The sequence below is a fragment of the Hemitrygon akajei genome, chromosome 6 (genome assembly GCF_048418815.1).
Source record: "Hemitrygon akajei chromosome 6, sHemAka1.3, whole genome shotgun sequence".
In the NCBI taxonomy this organism is placed as follows: Eukaryota; Metazoa; Chordata; class Chondrichthyes; order Myliobatiformes; family Dasyatidae; genus Hemitrygon; species Hemitrygon akajei.
Window position 1 is genome coordinate 52,157,641 of NC_133129.1, and position 23,098 is coordinate 52,180,738.

At 39.7% G+C, this 23,098-nt stretch overlaps 1 protein-coding gene across 13 annotated transcripts in view; it reads right to left on the bottom strand.

The window, feature by feature from the left end:
* Nucleotides 1–23,098, bottom strand: part of LOC140729065 (adhesion G protein-coupled receptor L3-like) — a 558,770-nt gene that overhangs the window by 214,571 nt on the left and 321,101 nt on the right. For all 13 annotated transcript variants that reach the window (XM_073048349.1, XM_073048350.1, XM_073048353.1 and 10 more), the window contains one exon: nt 21,322–21,431. In XM_073048349.1, the coding sequence (XP_072904450.1) occupies nt 21,322–21,431 (110 nt within the window). The remainder of the gene's footprint in view (nt 1–21,321; nt 21,432–23,098) is intronic.

The window sequence follows — 23,098 nt, forward strand, 5'->3', positions numbered from 1 at the left end:
TCTCAATGTAGCTTCTGTACTCATAATGTTTCCTAGTTGCCATTTCATTTCAAAACAAAGTTACCCAGCAAGTTCAACCATGAGTGAGAAAGTCCAGCAAGAACTCAGCTCTCAACGCTGATCTCACTCCGTCTTAGCAACAGAGCTCAATCTGCACTGGCAAAACACTCACCACATCTTCATTCACATCAAATAACTCTGGTACTGGGGATACTACCCGAAACATCCACCATCCCTCTATCTCTACGGATACTGTCTAACCTCACAGCTTGTTTTCTTTGCTCCAGATTCCAGCAACTGCAGTATCTTCTGTCTCCCAAGCTGGGAACTGGCTTGGCTGTGATGCCTTACATTTGGTTACTGTGCCAGCCTCAACACTCAAAAGCAAACTGCGCAAGGCTGATATACATAGAGCTGCATCATAGTATCACACCACCAAAAGAAAGAAGCATTGAAGACAACAAATCATGCTCATTTACATCCTCACAGGTCCACGTAGTTTACTGTACACAATTAAGAACAAGTGCAGTTAGACATTGGCAGGGAGATATGGTGGCCATAAACACAAGCTTAAAACCTCTCAATTGTTTTTCATAAAGCAAGCACTCGTCAGTGGATCAGGAACAACTCACACAAAATGCTGAAGGAAACAGCAAGTCAGGTAGCATCAATGAGGCAAAGGGCTGAACAGTATGGAAACTGGGAGAGGACAGTTGACCACGGAATGAAGGGAAGGAGGTAGGAAGCAAGAGGGAGGAAGGTGTGGATGACAATGTCATCTCTCTATTCTCTCGTTCTTCCAGATGGATTTGGCAAAGGGTTCCATGCAGCACACAAACAAAACATGGGAGAGGGAACAACCTTGTCTAACTTCAGATTTGATGGCAAAACTATCTGTCTCCCAGCCGTTGACTTGGACTGCACTACCGATGTCTATGTAGAGCAGTGGGATCCAATTCCTGATTCCCTCTCCAAATCCATTTGGTGAGCACGTCCATCATGTACGTATAGCACAAGTTTCATACAAGTGTATCACCTGTCCAAAAGCGGATTTGACCTGACCTTGGACAGGATCTTATAATCCACAATCGACAGTGAAATGTGTCCCCAAACCTAATGCCCTGCCTCCCATTTTCTGCTTGCTGAAGTGGGTAATGATGACCTTCCTCGTGAAGTCTGATATGCTGCCAGCCTGAGGCATAGAGTTACATCATTTCAGAAGGCCCAAGCCTCTCCAGTCCCACAGAGCTGTGTTTAACTCTGCCAGTTAGCCATTGCTTCCTAGATAGAACCAGTCAGCTCCTCCACTTTCAGCAACTGATTTAGACTCTCCCACTTGCCATCGTCTAGCACCTCCATGAATGATGACAGGACGTTCTGGGAGGCAGTGTTGTCCATTGTCTTTCTGTCATACAGATCAACAAAGAAGGGCCTGCAGATACTCAAAATGTTTGTCTCTAAGGATGTTACTGAGGTGCTGGAAATCTAAAGTAATGCACACAAAATGCTGGAGGAACTCAGCAGGTTAGGCAGTATCCATGGAAAAGAGTAAAAGTCGATGTTTCGAGCCAAAACTAAAGGGATGCTTCCTGGCCTGCTGAGTTCTTCCAGCATTTTGAATGAGGCGTGTTCACATTTCTTCCAAAGGGTTCATCGGGAGCCCTGTGATCCTCAACCTTAAGGAAGAGGACAGCTCAGTAACACACATTTACTTAAGGCAGCTCAGACTCTTGATCTTTAGATTAGATTATCTTGGGGCATTCTGAGGTAAAGAGTGCTGCCAAAGGAGAAATTGTAAAAGTTTGCCTGAAGATGGCACAATTTCCCCTGACTCTGTCTCGCTTTCTGAACACCTTTGAGGATGAAGAATCTTTTAATGTCCTCTTTGGTTGCATTCCCACCAGTGAGTCACCCCCAGCAACTTGCTAAATGATCAGATTCCTTTCTTCAACGTCTGCTACCCATTGGCATATCCAATAGGTTGCGGTGACAGAAATAAAAAGAGCCCGTGCAATGCCAAGAGTAAAACCTGCCAGCTCTGTGGTCGCACCTCAACGATGCGGAATCACAGATCGTCATAGACTCTGTTACCAGCACTGTCAGGTTCCTAATGGTGGGAGGTCACAAATGAGCAGAGATCAGGGTAGACAGACAGATTTCTCAGAATGGGTACACATAGAAATGAGGTACATATAGAGTAAGTTTCAGCAGGTCTTTTAACCTTTACTGACTTGAGTAAATACTCCTTCCAGGCTTCAATATATTAAAAAACACCTACACTATGTTGAGCATACTTAAAGTATATTAATCACAATTTAAAATTTGCGATTCTGATCTCCCAATAAATGGCACAGTCAACTGTCAATTGGCCTGCCTTGTCACTAAGAATGCAGATCTAAAAAATGGCAGAGCCCATCAATGCTGTCCCAAAACCAAGAGCACATCAACCAGTGGGAAGGTTCGGTACTGAGATAAATATCTTATATGATCCATGTACCAGTGCTTTCTTTACCCTTTCTACTACTGCTCAACATCTTTCGTGGTTCCATTACTACTTCTTGTAACGATATTAGTGTTATGAAAAAAAATAAAAATTAGGCAGAAAATATGATATTTCTACAACCTTTTTACCCTAACTTCATTTCATTTTATACAAGTATATCTTTCCTACAACCCTGCTGAAGGACAGATGTCATTAAACTTGAAAGAGTGCAGACAAAAAAGTTTCAAGGACATTCCCAAGACTTGAGAGACTAAATTAAATGAAGAGGTGGAAAGACAAAGACTTTACTCCTTGAAGCATGGGAGACTGAGAGGTGATCTTACAGAGGTCTATAGAATCCATCAATCCATTGTTAAAGCCACATATTACAGGGGTATGAATAGGGCAAATCTACATTGTCTGTTTGACATGATTGGGGAAATCGAGAACCCAACCATGAGGGTACCCAAAGAAGGTACTCGTTTCAGGAGAAAGGGTAAAGATTTAATAAGAGCTTGAGGGGAAACTTTAAAAAAAAGTGTTGTAAGTAGAATGAACTGCTAGAGTAAGTGGTTAAGGCAGGTACAGTAACAACTTAAAAGACAATTGGGCAGGTACATTGGTATGAAAGGTTATGGCCAAATATTGGCAAATAGGACTGGCTTGGATGGAACATCTTGGTTGGTTGGTATGAACCAGTTGAACCAAAGGACATGCTTTTGTACTGTACAGCTCTCGGCTCAAGGATCGAAGTTGAAACAATAACTTTGTGATAGGATTATGGAGAGAAATGCACAGATTGTCTCGAGCATTAAATGATGAGCATAAATTTCCATAATATTTTTGCAAGTAAGCAGAAAATTGATAATATGTGGCTTTGACAATGGATTAATGGATGGATAAAAGGCCCTGATTTATGTGGGGTTGATGTCACCTTAACCAACACAAACTAATCAATCAGAGATCATATGATGAAATTCACTGCAATAAAATTTCACACTTATTTGATTGACTTGAGGCTATTGTCAAATTTAATGAAGTTAAGGCACTCCTTTCATCTATCAGCAAAAATTTATCAATGATCTAGATTGATCTTCAGTTGACAGGATGTAAGACAAAATTTACTATTCTCCTCCCTTTCCTCTTAAAAAATAACTAATTCAAGCATGCTTGAATTTATGATCTATATTAATAGATTCTCTCAGGGAAACAACTTCTACAGTAGCTTCGTTGATTGTAATATCTTACTTCAATTTTCTGGTAACATACTGATTGTTCAGATGTTGCTGCTAAACAACAGCATGGACAGATGGGTAGACCGTGGCAGGTGAATTTGTTTTGAAGAAAGTAAACTTAGTTCCCTAGATTCAAGATGAAAATGAGTGATTGTCCAAGCTGGGTTGTGATACAACCAATCAGGACACAAATGGTTTATAATGTCAAAAGTATCCTTACTGGTTGCATAATAGCCTGGCACACAATTCATTTTGCACAGGAATCCAAGAGGCTGCAGAGAGTAGTCACTCAGCCTGATACATCACAGGCACATCCCACCCTATCATCAGTAGTATCTACAGGAACTGCTGCCTCAACAATGCAACATCAAAGATCCCCATCATCCATGCCATGTCATCCTCTCGCACTTAACATTGGGCAGGAGGTACCAAAGCCTGAAGTCCAACACCACCAGTTCAGGAACAGCTACTCCCTTTCAACCATTTGATTCCTGAAACAACCTGCAAAATCCTAATCACTGCTATCCTCAGTATATCAACACTGATCACTCTGCAATAAATGGACTTTCGTCTTGTCGAATTGTGTAACGGTATAATTTTATATAACTTGTGTTTAATTTATGTCATTCTTGTGAACGCCATGTCTCTGATTCTATGAGCCTGTGATGCTGCTTGTGTTGCCCTTAAGGCATTCATTTAGTTTATTATATTTTCGCTTTAGTAATTCATTTGTAATCATTTTCTAGTTAAAGTTAAGGTTGTTGAAAGTAAATTCGTTGTCTGTGATATATCGCGGTATGCGATGATGTCACACCCGGTTTCGCTGCGTCTGGTCGGAAAATACCGGTTTGAAGAAACGGGAAGGAGAGGGCTTCTGTGTGCAGGATCAGCGCAAGAAAAGTTTTCTTTCTATGCACTAGAGACATCATAGAAGCAATGCCGTAAGTTCATAAGATAATCGATATGTTGAAGTAAAAATGTTAATGCTGATTCTGTTAAAAGTAATGACGGTTGACAACGTTTATGTTCTTTGTTATTTAAAGAGATGCGGATAGTTTGTGTTGAAGTGTATTTAAAGCCAGTCGATGGCGTAGGTAGATTCTGACTGTATGTTGTACTTTAATGTAATATAGTTTGTTGTAGTTTTATTTTTCCAAGTATTTATGATGTAAATGTGATGCCAAGAAGGAAACAAATACTGTATATATTTTGTATTGTTTTATCAACAGTTTTCACCATACGTTAATTTGGAAGAGTGAACAATAAACGGTTAATCTTACTGGGATTGCGCCTCATTGACTCCGGTTTATACTTGGTGTTTAGTTCAGAATTTTTACACTTGTGCGAGAACACTACACTGTTGTAAATGAGAATTCCATTGCAAGTGTGCACGTGTATAATTGCTCACGTGACAATCAATGCGATTTAGACTTGGGAGTGCCAATAAGGCAATTCAAGGCAACTCTCAGGAGAAACTCAGGAGTCAGATGTGAAGGTTGCACTGATAGTAGAGCCAAATGTCTCAACTGCAATGACTCTGGTTCAGTCCTGACTGTGAGTGTTGCCTGCCTGGAATTTGCATACTCTCCTTGCGTTTGCATGGATTTTTGACATTTTCTTTCCAAATCCCCAAAACATGAGGGTTGGTAGACTTACTGGCCAATTGTGCAGGTGAGGGGTAGAATCTGGGGGTTGGAATATGGGAAGAATTCAATGGGATTAGTATAGAGTCATTGTGAATGGCTGTAGCTGTAGTGTACCCTTGGCCTGTTTCCATGAGTATGGTTATGAAAAATGCATGGCAAGGAGATGGATCATCTGTAAGTAATATGAGAAAGAAGTTAATGACAGTGCAATTCAGAGTGATGGTAAACATATACTTCCTAATCTCCTCTAAACCTCGGGGAATCACCCAATTAAAATAATGTAACATGTATAACAAAGCTACTTATTTTGGTCTTCCTTAATCTAAGCCAACAACAAGCCCACGTCCCATTTCACTCACTGCACACTCTGTGACCTTTTGAAAAAAAATTAAATATTCTCAATTTTCTACATGCCATCTGGTTTGTTCCCTTGCCACTAACTCCTCCAAACAAGTTCCCCTTCTTCATTATCCAAGTGCTTCTTTTTAAAGAAATCAATACAAAGAATGGAGGAGAAAGAAAACCCACCTTAAATTAAAGCAAAGCTCAGACCAAGCCAGGCCGTGGTATGTGTGAAATGGAAATAGTGAAAGGAGGAGGATTGGAGAAAGTAAAAGATCAAGGCAGGGGAGAGCAGGAACAGCTTGCTCCTAAGACTACAGAACAAAGCAATGGTAATGCTGCTTCAGGAGAAAGAGTACATAAGAAACAACATGTAGACTAGATTAGAAAGTGTGACACAATTATCAAAATGTGCCCAGAATCACTTACCACAAAAAGAGGTTAGTTGAGCCATCTAGCCAATACCACTTTGACTAGATGCTATTGAATTATGTCTATTTCCTGTCAGTTTTCCCACAGCCTGCAATTCTTTTTTTTTAAATGAGGTTCCTATCCAGTTTTTTTTAAGTTAGGCAGAAGCCACTTCCATGATACAAAGCCAGTCGGCAGAGTGGCTTGACATGTATGTATCCAGGGAATAGAAGAGAGTGGGTACAACAGGTACAATATTGAACAGCATAGTACAGGAACAGGCCCTTTATGTCTGTGGTAATGTCAAATTAAACTAATCCTTACTGCCTGTTCATGAGCTGCATGCCTCCATATAGATCGAGCATGGTGTGACTAGTGTCCTGGTTGGCCTATACTTCAATGCAGAAAGTATTGTAGGAAAGGCTGATAATAGTGCTGAAATTGAGGTAGCTGGTTTACAAACAAAGGCAATGTATAGTGAGGAGAGGCTGCTGATAGTGGGGAGGTTGTGGAGGCAGATGTCGGTAAGATCTCAGACAACATTAGGAATCAAAAGGTCGAGCATTGTGCGACAAAATCAAAAAGGGTCTGCAAGACCCTGATGGGAGTTGTATACAGACCCCCAAACAATAGTAAGGATGTGCTCTACAAATTAAAATGGGAGATAGAAAATGCATACCAAAAGGGCAATGTTACAATAGCCATGGGGCTTCAATATTCAGGTAGATTGGGAAAATCAGTTTGATGCTAGATTACAGGAGGGGGAATTTCTAGACTACCTGCAAGATGGCTTTTTAGAGCAACTGGTGGTTGAGTCACTAGAGGATCAGCTATTCTGCATTGGATGTTGTGCAATGAACCAAAATTGGTTAGATAGGCTAAGGTAGAAGAACACTTAAGGGCAAGTGATTATAACATGATTGAATTCAACCTGAAATTTGAGAAGCTAAAGTCAGTATTACAATGGAGTAAAGGGAATTACAGAGGGATGAGGGAGAAATTGGCCAGAATTGATCGGAAAAGAACACTAGCAGGGATAACAGGTAGAGCAGCAAAGGCTGGAATTTCTGGAAGCAATTAGGATATATACATCCTAAGAAGAAAAAAGTACTCTAAAGCAAAGTTGATGCAATTGTGGCTAACAAGAGAAGTCAAAGCCAACATAAAATCCAAAGAGAGGGCATAAAATAGAGCAAAAAATAGTGGGAAGCAAGAGAATTGGGAAGCTTTTAAAAACCAACAGAAGGAGACTAAAAAATTCATTAAGGTAAAGATGGAAAAAGGTAGCCAATAATATTAAAGAGGATACCAAGTTTTCCGCAGATACATAAAATGTAAAAGAGAGGCAAGAGTGGACATCGGACTGCTGGTAGATGATGCTGGAGTGTTGTAATGGGGGACAAGGAAATGGCAGATGAACTGAATAAGTGTTTTATATCTGGCTTCACTGTGGAAGACGCTAGCAGTGTGGTGGAAGTTCCAGTTGTTGGGGGCATGAAGTTACCTGAAGTAAAGAGAAGATTCTAGGGAAACTGCAAGGTCTGAAGGTGGATTAGTCACCTAACCAGATGGTGTACACACCAGAGTTCAGAAAGAAGTGGCTGAAAAGATTGTAGAGTCATTAGTAATGATCTTTCAAGAATCAATAGATTCTGAAATCATTTCTGAAGACTGGGAAATTGAAAATGCCACTCCACACTTCAAGAAAGGAGAGAGGCAGAAGAAAGGACTCAATAGGCCAGTTAGTCTGGCCTCAGTGGTTGGAAAGATGTTGGAGTTGCTTATTATGAATGAGATCTGAGGGTACTTGGAAGCCATGGTCAGCACGGTCACCTCAAGGGAAAATCTTGGCTGACAAATCTGTTGGAATTCTTTGAAGAAATAACAAGCAGGGTAGACAAAGGAGAATTGCTTGATATTATGTACTTGGATTCTCAGAAGGCCTTTGACAAGGTGCCACACATGAGGCTACTTAACAAGCTGTGAGCCCATGGTATTAGAAAAAAGATTACAGCAAGGATAACACAGTGGCTGATTGGCAGGAAGCAAAGAGTGGGAATAAAGGGAGCTTTTCCTGACATACTGCTGGTGACTAGTGGCGTTCCACAGGGGTCTGTGTTGGGACAGATTCTTTTTACATTACATGTCAATGATTTGGATGAAAAAAAATGATTACTTTATTGAAAAGTTTGAAGACGATATGAAGATAGGTGGAGAGTCAGGTCATGGGGCAGGTAATTATGAGGGAGTAGAGAGGCTACAAAAGGACACAGACAGATTAGGAGAATTGTCAAAGAATATGCAGGTGGAATATGGTTTCAGGAAGTGTACGGTCATGCACTCTGGTAGAAGAACTGGAAGGGTTGACTGGTTTCTAAATGGAGAGAAAATACAAAAAAACTGAAGTGTCAAGGGACCTCAGGCTGCTGCGAGTTGTGTTTATTGGCAGCAGACTAAGTATTGAGAGACCCAGCAAGAATGTGCAAATAAAAGAGTAGTAAAGATGCAGCCAAGCAGATACAGACGGCAATGCATCGATGTCTCAGTCTGGACACTTTAATTTACACATCGGTAATGTGCTGTGTGCTTTGCGGTTTATTTTTAAGACAATGGCTTAATATTGTACTGGAGTGAAGTGTGGATGAGCATCACTTTTTGTTAATGGCATTATCATTGTAGGAAGCTTGATGGAAAGATGTCGGGTGCACTCAGGCACATCATGCCTTGTCTAATTTTGTGATGGGTGAGACTTCTAAAAGAAATAGATCCCTCATCTCAAAAAAGCACATGAGAATTTGAGCACAGAAGTGGTCCATTTTCTTTTCTAGTGTGCAAATAATGCAACAAGACTTCCTCTGTAGCTTTCTGTTCAGATGAAAGGTTTCAACACAAAACTTTGACCATCCATGGATGCAGCCTGACCCACTGAGCCCTTCCAGCACTTTGCGTGTTGTGCGTAGCACATCCTGTCTGTACCTTCATTCAGTGTATTTGTCTATTCATGAAATACTGATGACAAAATAGCTCTGTCTCTTCTGATCGATATCCTCCATGAATATTCAATCAACTGAAAAGAAGAATAATTTTGCACAACAAAATGTGATAGCTACCCCACACAAACGCCTCTGGAGATCACACCTGTTAGAGCTGAAACCACAGAACATTTCCTGTGGAAAAATTGCTCCAATAAATTGATGTCTTTTTGTGATTTTTTTTCTCCCATGGATAATGGCCTGGAACACAACTACTGATAGTTTTCTGTTTTTGCTCCCTTAAAAAAAATCAAAAAGATAATGGTAAACCTTAAAACATAAGATGCATAACACAGCCTTCTTCAAAAAAAAATGAAAAACAAAGTTTTCTTCTGTCTCATTCTGTTAGTCAGAAGCAACTAAGGACAATGTCCAAAAGAAAATCTTCAAGGAAAAAAAACTCTTATTTATCAAGTTATTTGCTCAGGAATTTCACAATATTTAGGACTTTTTTTTCCCTAAATCTTGCAAATAGCTTGGCATCAGCATGCAACTTATTTTGTATTTAGACCCATATCAATGAAAACAAAGTAGTTCTGATCCTTTTGACAGAACATCTCATGTATTAAAGCAAATCAGCTACAGAGATCCCCTTTTAACAGTGCCTCTCTTGCCATTTGCTTTGTGCATATCATTCCTTCAAATGTTTTCCATTTGTACTGGAATACATCAGAAGATAAATTACAGAGCTCTGATTCCAAATGTTCAAATTTTTAGTATTTTGTTCCCGGCAATCAGGCAGATTTCATTTTTAATTTGAAACTCTTAAATTCACATTCCTTGACACCAAGCACAATGCTGCATTTTACAAAAAAATGCAGTTTTATGTAACATCACTTCCCTCTTTCCATTTCTTCAGTTCTTTACAGTCTTTGACAAAGAATCACCAGAGTAAATATTTAGTACTTATCTTGCTGGAAAGTCTTTCAATCCAGTCTCAACATCAATATTCCTTTTTAAGTGACTTTAAATGGCTAGTTTTCAGTTTTACTCTGTGATACTAAAATGCTTAAATAATGAAGATTGATTCAGTCTTTTTGCAGTGAGCAGCATGTGAAATTTTTAGGGTACTATATATTATTGAGAAATGACGGCTGGTGGCGTAGTGGCATCACCACTGGACTTCGGGGTGAGAGGTCCTGAGTTCAAATCTGGCTGGCTCCTTTGCACGTCTCCATCCGTGCCTGGGTTGAGTGTCAAGCTAGCAACTTGACCTCGTAAAAAAAAAACCTGGAGAGGGATGGGCTCCGCCAGGCTTCAGATGCCCAAGAGTCACCGTACGATGAGCAATCACCAAAAAAATTGGTGCAAAAAGCTTGTCATGACGGTGTCCTGATGACTCCACCAGGAGTTAAGGGCGTGCACACACACACACACACACACACACACACACACACACACTGAGAAGGACATTTCAAGAATGCAATGTTAATATATCTATATGGCACAAATGGACACATTAAGAGTTCAGAGGGCGAATGCTGTAGTTGTATAAAGGGTCTTAAGTAATCTTTGTACTGCAACCCATTACCACTGCTACATATTTCAACAACAACACAAAAACACCAAGATAAACTCAAGCATTGGATTCACCTATAAAAAGCATAAACCCATTTATTGGCAATATATTCCCTGAATTAAAAGTAAATTTACAATGAAGGTTTGCATACTCTTGCTCTTTGTATTACTGAAATGGATTCTCCTCAGATTTGGACTCGAGATCACAAGTAACACTTTGTGGCTAGCACACTGGTATACAACCATTTGGAGCAAAACATCTGGCCGGCCAAACACCTGCTCTCAGCTTGGGTCCAGTTTCAGCAGCAGAAAATAAAACAGCTGAAGTCCTGTCCTGGCTGGAATTCACATTAACTAGCTTGATCCTTCCGTACTCAGAAGCCATACCACAACCCAAGTTAATTTGTAACACATAACATATAGGTTCCACTTAATTATCAAAACAAACTGTCTGTGATGAAGCCAAGATAAACTACACAGGATGCCTTGTACAATCTTTTTAAAAACTGAAAATCAGCCAATACTGGAAATAAAGAAACTTTTCAAGTTTATTAAAGGTTTGGTTTTGGCAAGGAAAACTTTGCCAGGGTAAGAGAGGAATATCAATAGAACAAAAATGCCCTGGGCAGAAAATTTCAAAAGCTCAGTTGTAGAAACTGTGAGTCTGCCTGATGAGCTGGGAGGAAATAGGAGAACAACGAGGCTGGCCTCATTCCAAGGCTTCTTCATTGTCAAACACGACAAGCCAATGGTCTTCCCACTATCATTCTTATGGCTCCATTGAATGCCTTGTGCTATCTGCCTCCGTCTTAAAAGATGGAAGGTGGTATGGTCAAAGGAATTAACTGTTATATATCATGGACTTAAGAAAAGAAGGAATTCACTGCTACTATACTTTTAAGAATCATACCTTTATTGCATTAGCAAGTAAGAATTATGACCTCTGTGCTGCACACCAATGTAATCTAAAATTGGCACATTAATATTGCCAGTAATTAACTACACACCTTTTTCTCTCTGATGGTTTCAGGTAGGCTCTCCCGATTAAAAATTTAATATGGGAAATGCCTTTTTCCAATAAAATGGAATCGAAAAACTAAAATCCATTCACCTGTCTTGATAACAGAAAAAGAAAGAAACAAGATGTTTGTATTACAGTTTATTGACCTGATAGAGATCATAGCTTGAATCAATAATGGAAGATGCAAGGATACCATCGCCATGCCTGGTTTGTTCATGATTCAACTCTTTGTTCCCATTGAAAGAAATATGCTGGGACTTTTATAGAATGCAATGGATGACAGGATTGACAAAAATCTTGGAGGAAAACAGAAACCAAATATAAAGTGCCCAATTCAATTTAAACAAAAAAACTTGACAGATTCATTGAAATAGTACTTCAGAACAACTCAAAGTGTTTTCCAACCAACACTATACTTATGAAGGATGGTCACTGTGTAATGTAGGAAATTGCACAACCAAGATTGCATCCAAGAAGCTTCCACAAATGACAAATGTGACCAGCTCAGCTTCATCACTAGCCCTGATGAAGGGTCATTACCTGAAATGTTGACTGTCTATTTCCTTCCATTGATGTTATCTGACCCATTGAGTTCATCTAGCTTCTTGGATGTTGCCCCCAGTTCTAGCATCTGCAACCCCTTGAATCAGCCAATTGACTCCAACTATTTATAATCTTCCTCATCTTTTCCCTCAGTACCAATTTCTGGGATATTGGATGGGTTGCCTATAGGCAAGATTAATGCAGAAGTCTATTGGCATGCTTTCAAACAGAAGGGTTTCATGCTCAAAGAAGAGGTGCTCCGCTCATTACCACTGTGATTTTTAATGGAGTTTGCTATTTACAAATCGACTGCTTCATTTCTCTCAGCATTTAAAAAAAATCAGTGCATCTCCTCTAATGTCCTGAGGTTGTAAATGTCACTATTTAAATGCAGTGCCTTATTTCAGAAGATGTGATTGATTGCCTGGAGCACACGACATGCTGCATGCATCTCACAACATGGCAGTTAATGGAAGGGTTCCAGAGACAAATCTACCTCAACATAACCAGAGACGGGAGAGATTTTATGTGTGTGCTAACATCACATAATGACAGAAAGAAAGACTTTAATTAACTTGGGACAATTGCAAAATTGTTTGATTTAGTGTGATCCAATCTGCAAAGTGGAGCATTGCAGTGAGCAGAACTCTTAACAACAAGCTGTAAACTCTTGCCATCATCCCTGAAGGCAGAGCTGATTTACTCAGTGTTCTTTTATTGTGTCGGTGGTTTGCATCAGAGTCTACTAATCCAGCAAGGTAGTTACCAAGGTTGAACAGCTACCCTGTGCTCTTTAAGAAGCATGTGTTGAAAGTGCAAGTCACCGAGAAAACTGCTGCAATTAGAAATTTAACTAAGGAGCAAAGTAAATATTCTTCTGACAATTCAATTACATTGACAAAGGCAATCAACTCTTCTTTTTCTGTGAAGGTTCCTTTGAAGAAAGTGCAGAAAATTTGCAATGATCAATCAATTTTTCAGCTCACTGCAACATCAGTGATATTATAGACATCCTGTTATGACATGCAACTAAATACTTTAAAATCAATGCCAGATGCAGCGATCACAGTTGGAGAAGCTGACAGGCCTTTTCACATTTCATTGGTAGACTGCACCCATGTGGCTTTTGAAGCAGCTGAACAACATGGCATGCTGTTAATCGGTGGAAAAGACCACGACGCGATTACCAAATTGATATGCAATTATTGCCAACAAATTATCTATTTAAGAGCAACATTCTTACATGTCTAGTAATCACCACACCTCAAAAGAATCATGGTTTTTTGCATTCTTGGGACAAAAGACACATGAATAATTGTAAAAACCCAGCACATTTTATAACAAAGAACAAATAGCTGGTTTCTGCATAGTCTTGAGTGTCTGAGTTGCATGATATTAGAGCATGCCATTGAAGGGTGGAAGCTGGGCATGAAGGTGAATCTCAATTCAACTCATAACTAGCACAACTCAAGGAACTTAGAAAAAGAAAGTGGAATGCAGAATGCATCATCACAAGCATGAAAGAAGCCCATGTGGGAGATCAGACAGCACGGTAATCCAGGAGGAACAGTGGGAGGAGGAAAGCAAGGGTGGAAAATGAGAGATGTTTTAAAAAGTAGATGAAGAAAGATAATACTATCCTGAACTGTGAGGAGAGCAGGAAGAAGCAATGTGGCAGAGGAGAGATATAGAGGTGATTGCCTGGAGTACACAGCAGTTCTATCAGATTAAACAAAGTTTTGAAGTCAGAGGAAGAACAAGAAAAGGCACCTAGTCAATGAAGGGAGGGCAAGCGTAACAGCATGAAGAGGGTGGTAGGATCCAAAACAACTGTAAAACTATACTTTGAAAAGGGTACCATTCTCAAGTCATTCAGTGCTATTTTACATTTATATATAAAAACAAAATGCACCATTTCTGATGCACTTCTTAGAGCTGTACACCCCTCACAATTCACATAATGGTCAATCAATTTTACATCTTCAAGAAATGGATTTTGCCTGCAGGTTTCCCTGCTTGGCACAACTACTTTGCAAGACAAAGACTGTGTAATCAGAACCCCTCTCCAGGTGATGGGTTTTTATATATCAGCATCAACTTGTATTTTTAAAACTGTTGACCAGTTTCTCTTACATCTCTAGGTTGGCATGTTGGCAACACTTGTAGTACTGTGAAACTCACACATGCATCTAAAGTATTGTGCATTTTGTTTATTTCCTACTTTTCTTCAAACTGGACCTCAGCCACTCTCGTACCTCCCCTAATAGTACCATTGTGAGCTGCCATCATTAACATTTGAAGAGATGCATAAGAAAATTGTGGTTCCTTCAACAGTGCTTGATAGTTCAAGAAAGTATATTTAAATGTCATCCTAAACATACTATCTTTCAAGGAACATAGTGAAATTAAAAATAATTTCCTACTAGATAGAAACATAGAAAATAGGTGCAGGAGTAGGCCATTCGGCCCTTCGAGCCTGCACCGCCATTCAGTATGATCACGGCTGATCATCCAACTCAGAACCCTGTACCTGCTTTCTCTCCATATCCCCCTGATCCCTTTAGCCACAAGGGCTATATCTAACTTCCTCTTAAATATAGCCAATGAACTGGCCTCAACTGTTTCCTGTGGCAGAGAATTCCACAGATTCACCACTCTCTGTGTGAAGAAGTTTTTCCTCATCTCGGTCCTAAAAGGCTTCCCCTTTATCCTTAAACTGTGACCCCTCGATCTGGACTTCCCCAACATCGGAAACAATCTTCCTGCATCTAGCCTGTCCAATCCCTTTAGAATTTTGTACGTTTCAATAAGATCCCAAGTGCACAATCATGTATCTGTGTGCATAACTGTAATGGACTTCTGCAATACACATTTTGCAGAAAATGGCAATAGATGCAGAGAAAATAGGTGTCACTGCAGCAGTGTAATCTGCTTACTATTTCCATCCCTCCACGCCTCTGCAACTGGGGAGATTATGAACAAAAAAACTGAAGTTTGTAGAGAGGGTCCACATTTGATCTACTCCTTGTTGTTTTGTACTTAAAAAAGGGAGATCTTTGCCATGGTAAAGGTTAATAACAGTCTGCAGTGAAACATCCAGTTTATGGGAAGTGTGGGATAGGTCTGCGGAATGAATAATGGGAAACAGCATTTACCTTAATGTTGGTCATCAAGATGATGAACTAAAAGACTCCAACCACTAATCTGGGTCTAACACATTGATGCAATCATGAAAAAGGAATGTCAGTGGCACTACTTTGTTAGGAGTTTGAGGAGAAGCACATCACAAAAACTCTTACTAAGTTCTATAGATGTAGAATGGAGAGCATTCAGGCTGGTTACATTGCTGCCTTATACGGCCAATCAAATACACAGGTCTCCAAGAGGCAGTAGAAGGTTACAGACTTAGCAAGCTCCATCATGAAGACAACTCTCCCCATCAAGGACATATATGAGAGGCAGTGCCTCAAGAATGCAGTATCTATCATGCAGGACCAAATGGGACATGCCCTCTTCTCATCACTACCATCAGGGAGGACATACAAGACCCTGCAGGTCCACACTCAATGATTATGAAACAGCTTCTACCACTCCTCTATCAGATTTCTAAACAGTTTATCAAATCTTCAAGATTAATTTGCTTTTCGTATACTACTTATTTTTGGAATTTATAGTACTTTTACAGTACAGTGCAAGTACTATATCTGCAACGTAGAGCAGAGAGCAAGTCTATAATTCTGGCCCGGTGGGAGCAAAGGATGCAGGGAATGGCGAGGGTGGAGTGCCATGGGAGGGGTATGGGGCAGTTGGCTGAGAAGCAGTGTCAAGGGCCAGGGGCAGGGGGTGGCACAGGAGCAGATCATTGGGCAAAGTAATTTGATTCCAAGCAACTGGTTTATTGATCATTACAGAATGTCTCTCCAGTGTTTCCTGCTCCTTTCCCTCTCCTTTTCCCAACAATGATTCCCTTTTCCCTGCCCCCTTCCCACTCTCAGACTACAGAAGAGACCCATATCAGAGTTTATCATTACTCGCGTGTCATGATTTTTTTTGCAGCAGTAATGCAATGCATAAAATTACTACAGTACCGTGTAAAAGTCTTAGCCACCCTAGCTATATACCTGTCTCTCTCTTTATATATACACCGACCCAAGACTTTTGCCAGTACTATACTGCTAGCACAAAAGAACAAATCTCATATTTTAAGTCAGTAATAATAAATTGGAATCAAACACATCTGTAGAAGATATTTACCTCTCACATCATTCAAGGTCTTGGCTTCTTTCAAATACACTAGTCCACCTAATCAGTGATGAATTCTACATATTTTTTCTCAAAAAATTAACAAAGTAAATAATTCTAGTGACTTTAGAACATAAAGATTGAGGCAAAGTTTACTGAAGCCAGCTATCCTCACAAAATACCGTGGGCAGAGTTCCGAACCAGCACTGCATTGATTAGATGTGGTTAGATCTTCTTAAAAATCCTACTGCAAAAATCATTCCATGCATGAAAGGCAGGCTGCCCAAACAAAGCAAGAGGCTGCATCTTAGTTAAACTTGTGCATGACTTTCACAGTAAATGGTTGGGCTCTGGGGTATGTTGTAGAATAGAGAGACCAAGGGGTACAAGTACACAGCTCCCTGAAAGTGGAGATGCAGGTAGACAGGGTGGTGAAGGCAGCATTTGGCATGCTCATCAGTCTGCATATTGAGTGCAGGAGTTAGGACTGTACAAGCCTTTGGTATCACACTAGGAGTATGCTGCCTAGTCCTATCAGTCTGATATAAGGATGTCATTTAGTGGGAAAGGACGCAGAAGAGTTTCATAAAGGTGTTACTGGAACTGGAGAGGCTTGAGTTGCAAGGAGATACTAACTAGATGGATTTTTCTTCTTGGATTATACCTTACATTCCTGATGTTTCTCTTTGTTCACAATCACTTTCCAAAGACATTATTATCAGCTAATGTACATGAACATTACATTTTCTGAGGGAAAATTTTGACGTTTTGAATATTAGTTCAGCCCCAAACCCAATTTTCCAGCCATGAGCATTGAATAGAACAGTATTCTTGAAAACTCATTTTGTTGCTTTGATTAGCCTTCAAAGTTTCAAATAATTGCTTTTGGAAGCAACCCTCAGCATTCATCCTGTCAACCCGCCCCCCTCCCAAGCATCTCTGAGTCAGAGATGTACAGCACAGAAACAAGGCCCGAAGTGTCAACTATACTCTTTTCCATAGATGTTGCCTGGTCTGCTGAGTTCCTCCAGCATTTTGTGTGTTCCTTCAGTATATCACAGTCATATCAACATTTTGCCTGCTTTAGATCCATGTTCTTCAACATTTTCCCCCTTTGTGTCTATCTAAATGCCTCTCAAATATAGTGACTGAATCTGCTTCCCTCTTCATGTCCTTCTCACAACCTGCACATCTTTGAAACATCAGCACTGACTCCCTTCATCAAGATTATTAATATGGATAATAAATAGATGAGGACCCAAAGCTGATCCCCATGGTAACCCTCCAGTTCATGACTGGTAATCGGAATGGGGCTGACTTATCCTGACTTTGTTTCAAACTAATTAACCAGTCCTCTATCCATACTAAAAAAAAGTTACCCCAACTCCACATGCGCTTGCCTCTTGCAGTAATCTTATTGAATATCTTCCAGAATTCAAAGTGAAAATATGAAACATGAAAAAGAGGAAGCATAGCCCACAAATAATTTCAGTGCGATAATGGCCGGGTCTCTGTCTCGAACCCATATTTCTGCTTGCTCCCCAATACACTTTTACACCTTTTGTGCTGACAAACCTTTTTATCTTTTCCTCAAATAAGAACATAAGAACTTAAGAAATAGGAGCAGGAGCAGGCCATCTGGCCCATCGAGCCTGATCTGCCATTCAATAAGATCATGGCTGATCTGGTCATGGACTCATCTCCACCTACCTGCCTTTTCCCCATAACCCTTAATTCCCCTACTGTGCAAAAATTTATCCAACCTTGTCTTGAATACATTTATTGAGGTAGCTTCCACTGCTTCATTGGGCAGAGAATTCTACAGATTCACTACTCTCTGAGAAAAGCAGTTCCTCCTCATCTCTATTCCACATCTACACCCCCAAATCTTGAGTTTATGTCCCCTAGTTCAGGTCTCACCTTCCATTGAAAATAACTTTCCTGCCTCTATCTTATTTATCGCTTTCATAATGTTAAATGTTTCTGTAAGATGTCATCTCTTTCTTCTATGTTATGAAATCGAAGAGCCTTAGCATACAGTTTTCCTCCAGCAGATCTAGAATATCTGGGTTTTGTGGTATTTCAAATGAGGGATTCACCTTGCATGTTATGTAATCAAAGAACTCAAGCAAATTTGGCAAAGACTTGTTGGGGCACCAGAAGAGTGTAGTGGTTAGAATGGCAGAGTTTAGAGTTCAATCCTGGAGTCCTCTGTAAGGAGTCTCTGTTCAGCCTCCTCATGGAAAGCATGGCTTTTCTTCATATCTGCCAGTTTCCTGCCACGGTCAAAAGGCATACTGGGTAGGTTAAACGGTCACAGTAAATTGTCTGATGATTAGGTTAGAGTTAAATTGGGGTTGTCGGAGGTTGCTGGGCGGTGCGGCTTGAAGGCCCAATTCCACACTGTTTCGCCAAATAACATAAACATAATAAAATAAATCCAAGGAATTTTGGCAGATTACAATGCATTCATTATCCTGCAGCCCCTCCTTACATGCCAACTGAGTACAGGGTGATTTGTCAGCCTTAAGTTCTTTGGTTTATTGTTCAGTTCCCTTCGGGAACAAAATAAAATTGTTTCCATCCACCCTTTAACCATTTTGCTATCTACTACTGCTGGGATATCATTAGTATTTTTCTATTTTAAAGAATAATTCAAAATAATTATTTAAAGTTTCCGCCATTGAAATCTCCTCTACGACATCAACATTCACTTCAGCTACACTTTTCCTTCATAGCTCCAGCGACCTGGGTTCAATCCCAGCCTCAGTACTGCCCGTGGGGAGTTTGCATGTTCTCTTTCTGACTGTGCATGTTTGCCCAAGTGCTTCAGTTTGTTCCCACGTAGCAAAGATGAGTGGATTGGTTTGAAAATGGTTCCTGTAAAATGCCCATAGTATAGGGATCAGCGGGGGAATCTAGGGGGAGTTGATAGGATTTGAGGAGTATAGTATTAGCATAAATGGGTGCTTGATGATGTGCGCAGCTTCAGTGGGCCAATCAGCCTTTTGGTGTAAGACTATGAAAATTCTTCCATCTGATTGGCTGCATGCGTTGCCTGATAATATCAGTGCTGCTGGAAATCAGAGACCTTATTAAAGTGATATCCGACACAGATGAAAAGGAGAAGTCCATGCTCCCAAGCTCACCAAAACTCTGGATAGCTTTTTATAATGTCAGTAGAAACACCTGGTACTTCGTCAATGACTGCAGAATTGAGGCCAATATATGAACACATACTCAAATATATCACATCCTATTCTATACTTCATTTTGTCCTGTGATTCAACTACCTAAATTCCTTAAGTCATGAGCTATTAGTTAACTAGGTCATTCTCCCCCATGCTAACAGCCCACTCTGTCCATTGCAAAGCAATGAACACCAATTAAATATCTCAGTATGTGTGCAATGTGCTCTATTTTAATCCATACACATTCTGTTTTGCAAGGTCACCATAAACTGAGAAAACAAATAGGCTTCTTTTAGCAGCAGGAATAATCATTTATACAGCCATGCTAACTAATTAACCACACATCTTCCACTTTTGTATCAGGATCCCAATTCAGCATGTTCTTTTGCCAATCATGTAATAAACCTTGCTCCAGACATGGCAACTAGAGATGGCAGATTGATACCCTTATGTGCCAAATCAGAATTGATTTCTGAAAAATAAATATATACAGAGCACACAAATTAACAGTGAAGATATTCAAGTCAGATAATGTTAACAAGAAGCTGAAATTCGTAATGATAAAGTGAAAGAGATTTTTCAGTTGCTATAAACCTAATCCTAGATTAAACAGAACAAGTAAGTATTTATAAAGGCTGAAAAGATATTTGGCACATTACACAGTATGTCAGTACTTTCCTGCTGCACTTAGCCAAGTCAACAAGGAACACTTTCTATTCAACGGCTATCATTAGCAGATAATGATGCCAGAAGCTAAGTTATCCTCACAGTAAATGCTGATGCATTCCAGAATATTGAAGTGGGAAACTCTGGTAAAACTGGATTTTCTTTTCTTTTTCCAATATTTTTATTAGTTTCTACATATAAGAATACAGAATACAAGAAAGTGTATATAAAAGGTCAAAAAAGATAAAGAAAACCTACCAATTACATTATATCTGTTCATAATAAAAATCTCATTACCCCGTATTCATATAAGTTAATCAATAGTTATTATATTGAACTATACTAATTTATTACAAAAAAAATCTAACCCCTACCAAGACTGAAGCTGTTCATTAAGGAGAAAAGAAGGTAAAATACCTTCTCATATAATAAAAACTGGTTTTTAAAGCACAAAGCAAAAACAATATAGGATCTCATGGTAGCCCATTACAAACATGACAAAAAAAATCATACAAAAGCTTGCCGGACACTGGAAGTTCGAGGGGAAACGCTGGAGCTGCTCAGGTGAGTTAGTATCTGCGGAGGTTTGCTATTTTAGGCCAGTGACATTTCTTTGATCTGAAGTGTTGACTCTGTTTCTCTTCCCACAGGTGCCACAGGCTGTGTATTACCATCACTAAATTATTTTTAAATTTATTGTCATTTTTAAGGCGGGGTGTAAAGAGATCAGCAAATTAACACGGGGGGAGAAAAAACTGAGACATACCCATTTGTAAATGGTTTAGGGCTTTACGAAAAGCAGCAGGTGAGCTGCACTGCTGACTCACAATGCCTCGATCTGCAGGTTTTGGTTACTATGTGACATATGGAGCTTTGATATTGACCTTTGGCTTAGAACATTTTCCAAATACTTATCCCAACACAAAAAAAAAGATTTGGGTGAAAATCTCAGTAAAATACTCAAGTAAATGCAAAATCTACATCACACTTACTGTAAGGAACACACTCATACTGAACTTCCAAATACTTGTATGTCCCTGGGCACGGATCTGGAAACACATCAGGTCCAGCAACAACGGCACATTGGGTTCGATTATTACACCTGGAAAAGAAGTGAAGAAAAATCCGTAATCAATAACACAGCTAAACAATTCCTTGATTGCAGCATGCTCCTAAACGCAAACACAATGACACAAAACAAAAAAAAAACACTCTCTCCACTTGTGGCAGGAAACTAGTGAGCCCCATCAAGCAAGCCAAGATTAGTACTGGTTGGTAACCTCCTTGAAGACAGCACTGGAAAACTAATTTGATCAATGAATCAACCACAACTGGAGTCCAAAATGTGTTTGAGGTATCTCAATCAATTTGACACAGACATGAAAGAAAAACACAGGCACTTGTACAAAGGGTGGGATACACCTCAGAAATGGACTTAAAATAACTTGGATGACAAAAAAAATGTTGTGATACAACTTGAATTCTTCAAAATCTACTGATTCACAGGAATAGTCTTGCCCAAACTGAGCAAGCATACTGCAACTGGAGAAGATATTTATCTTCAAAATCCTTTCGGGGAATCAAAGGAGGTTCTGGTTTCACTAAAGCAAATCAGAAAACAGAAAGACAACTTAGCAAGTTGATTTAGTATTGTCACATGTACAGAGGTACAGTAAAGAACTTCATTTTGTTTGCCACCCAAGCTATTTCACAACAGGGAAATGAGGCAGCACAAGTGAAAACGTTAACAGAATAAACTGTTCCACATACAGAGAAAGTGCAGTGCAGGCAGACAATAAGGTACACGGCCACAGAAAGGTAGATTATGAAGTTAAGAGTCTATCTTATCATTCTGCAGAACCATTTAGTAGTCTTATAACAGCAGGATAGAAACTGCTCGAGCTTGGTAGTACACGTTTTCAGGTTATTGTATACTTTGACTGATGGAGGCTGTAGAAGAGAGTGTGGCAGGTAGGGTCTTCGACATTCTCTTGCAGAAATAGAACAAGTTAAAATTATTTTTTTTTAACTGTAAAATTCAAAATATAAACAGAATATGCTAGAGAAAACTCAGTAGGTCAGAGAGAATCCTTTTTCTTCCCAAAGATACGTGACCTGTTGAGTATTGACAGCATCAGTCCAAGAGCCAGAAGCAGAGTCAGAACCTAGCTTAATTTTATTGGCATATGTCATGAAAATTGTTGTTTTGGGCAGCAGTACAATGCAATACAAACTTTAGAAAATATAAATTACAGTTAGAAATATATAATTAAATAAAGAAGCAGTGCAAAAAGAAAGAAAGAAATACAATAGGTGAGGTAGTGCTCATGGATTCATTGTCCATTCAGAAGTTTAATGGTGAAGGAGGAGGAAGCTGACTCTAATCTGTTGAGTACGTGTCTTCAGGCTCCTGTCCTTCCCATGATGGTAGCAATCGGAAGAGGGCATGTCCTGGTTTATGGGGGTCCTTAATGATGGACACCGCCTTTTTGAGGCTTTGCGCTTTGAAGATGTCCTCAGTGCTGTGGAGGTCAGTGTCCACGATGAAGCTGGCGGAGTATGTAACTTCTGCAGTGTTTTCCAATGCTGTGCAGTGGCCTCTCCATACCAGATGGTGATGCAACCAATTAGAATGCTCTCCCTAGCACGTCTGTAGAAATTTGTGAGATTCTTTGGTGACATATCAAGTTTCCTCAAACTCCTAATTAAATATAGCTACTGTTGTGCATTCTTTGTAATCGCTTCAATGTAGCAGACCCAGGGTAGATA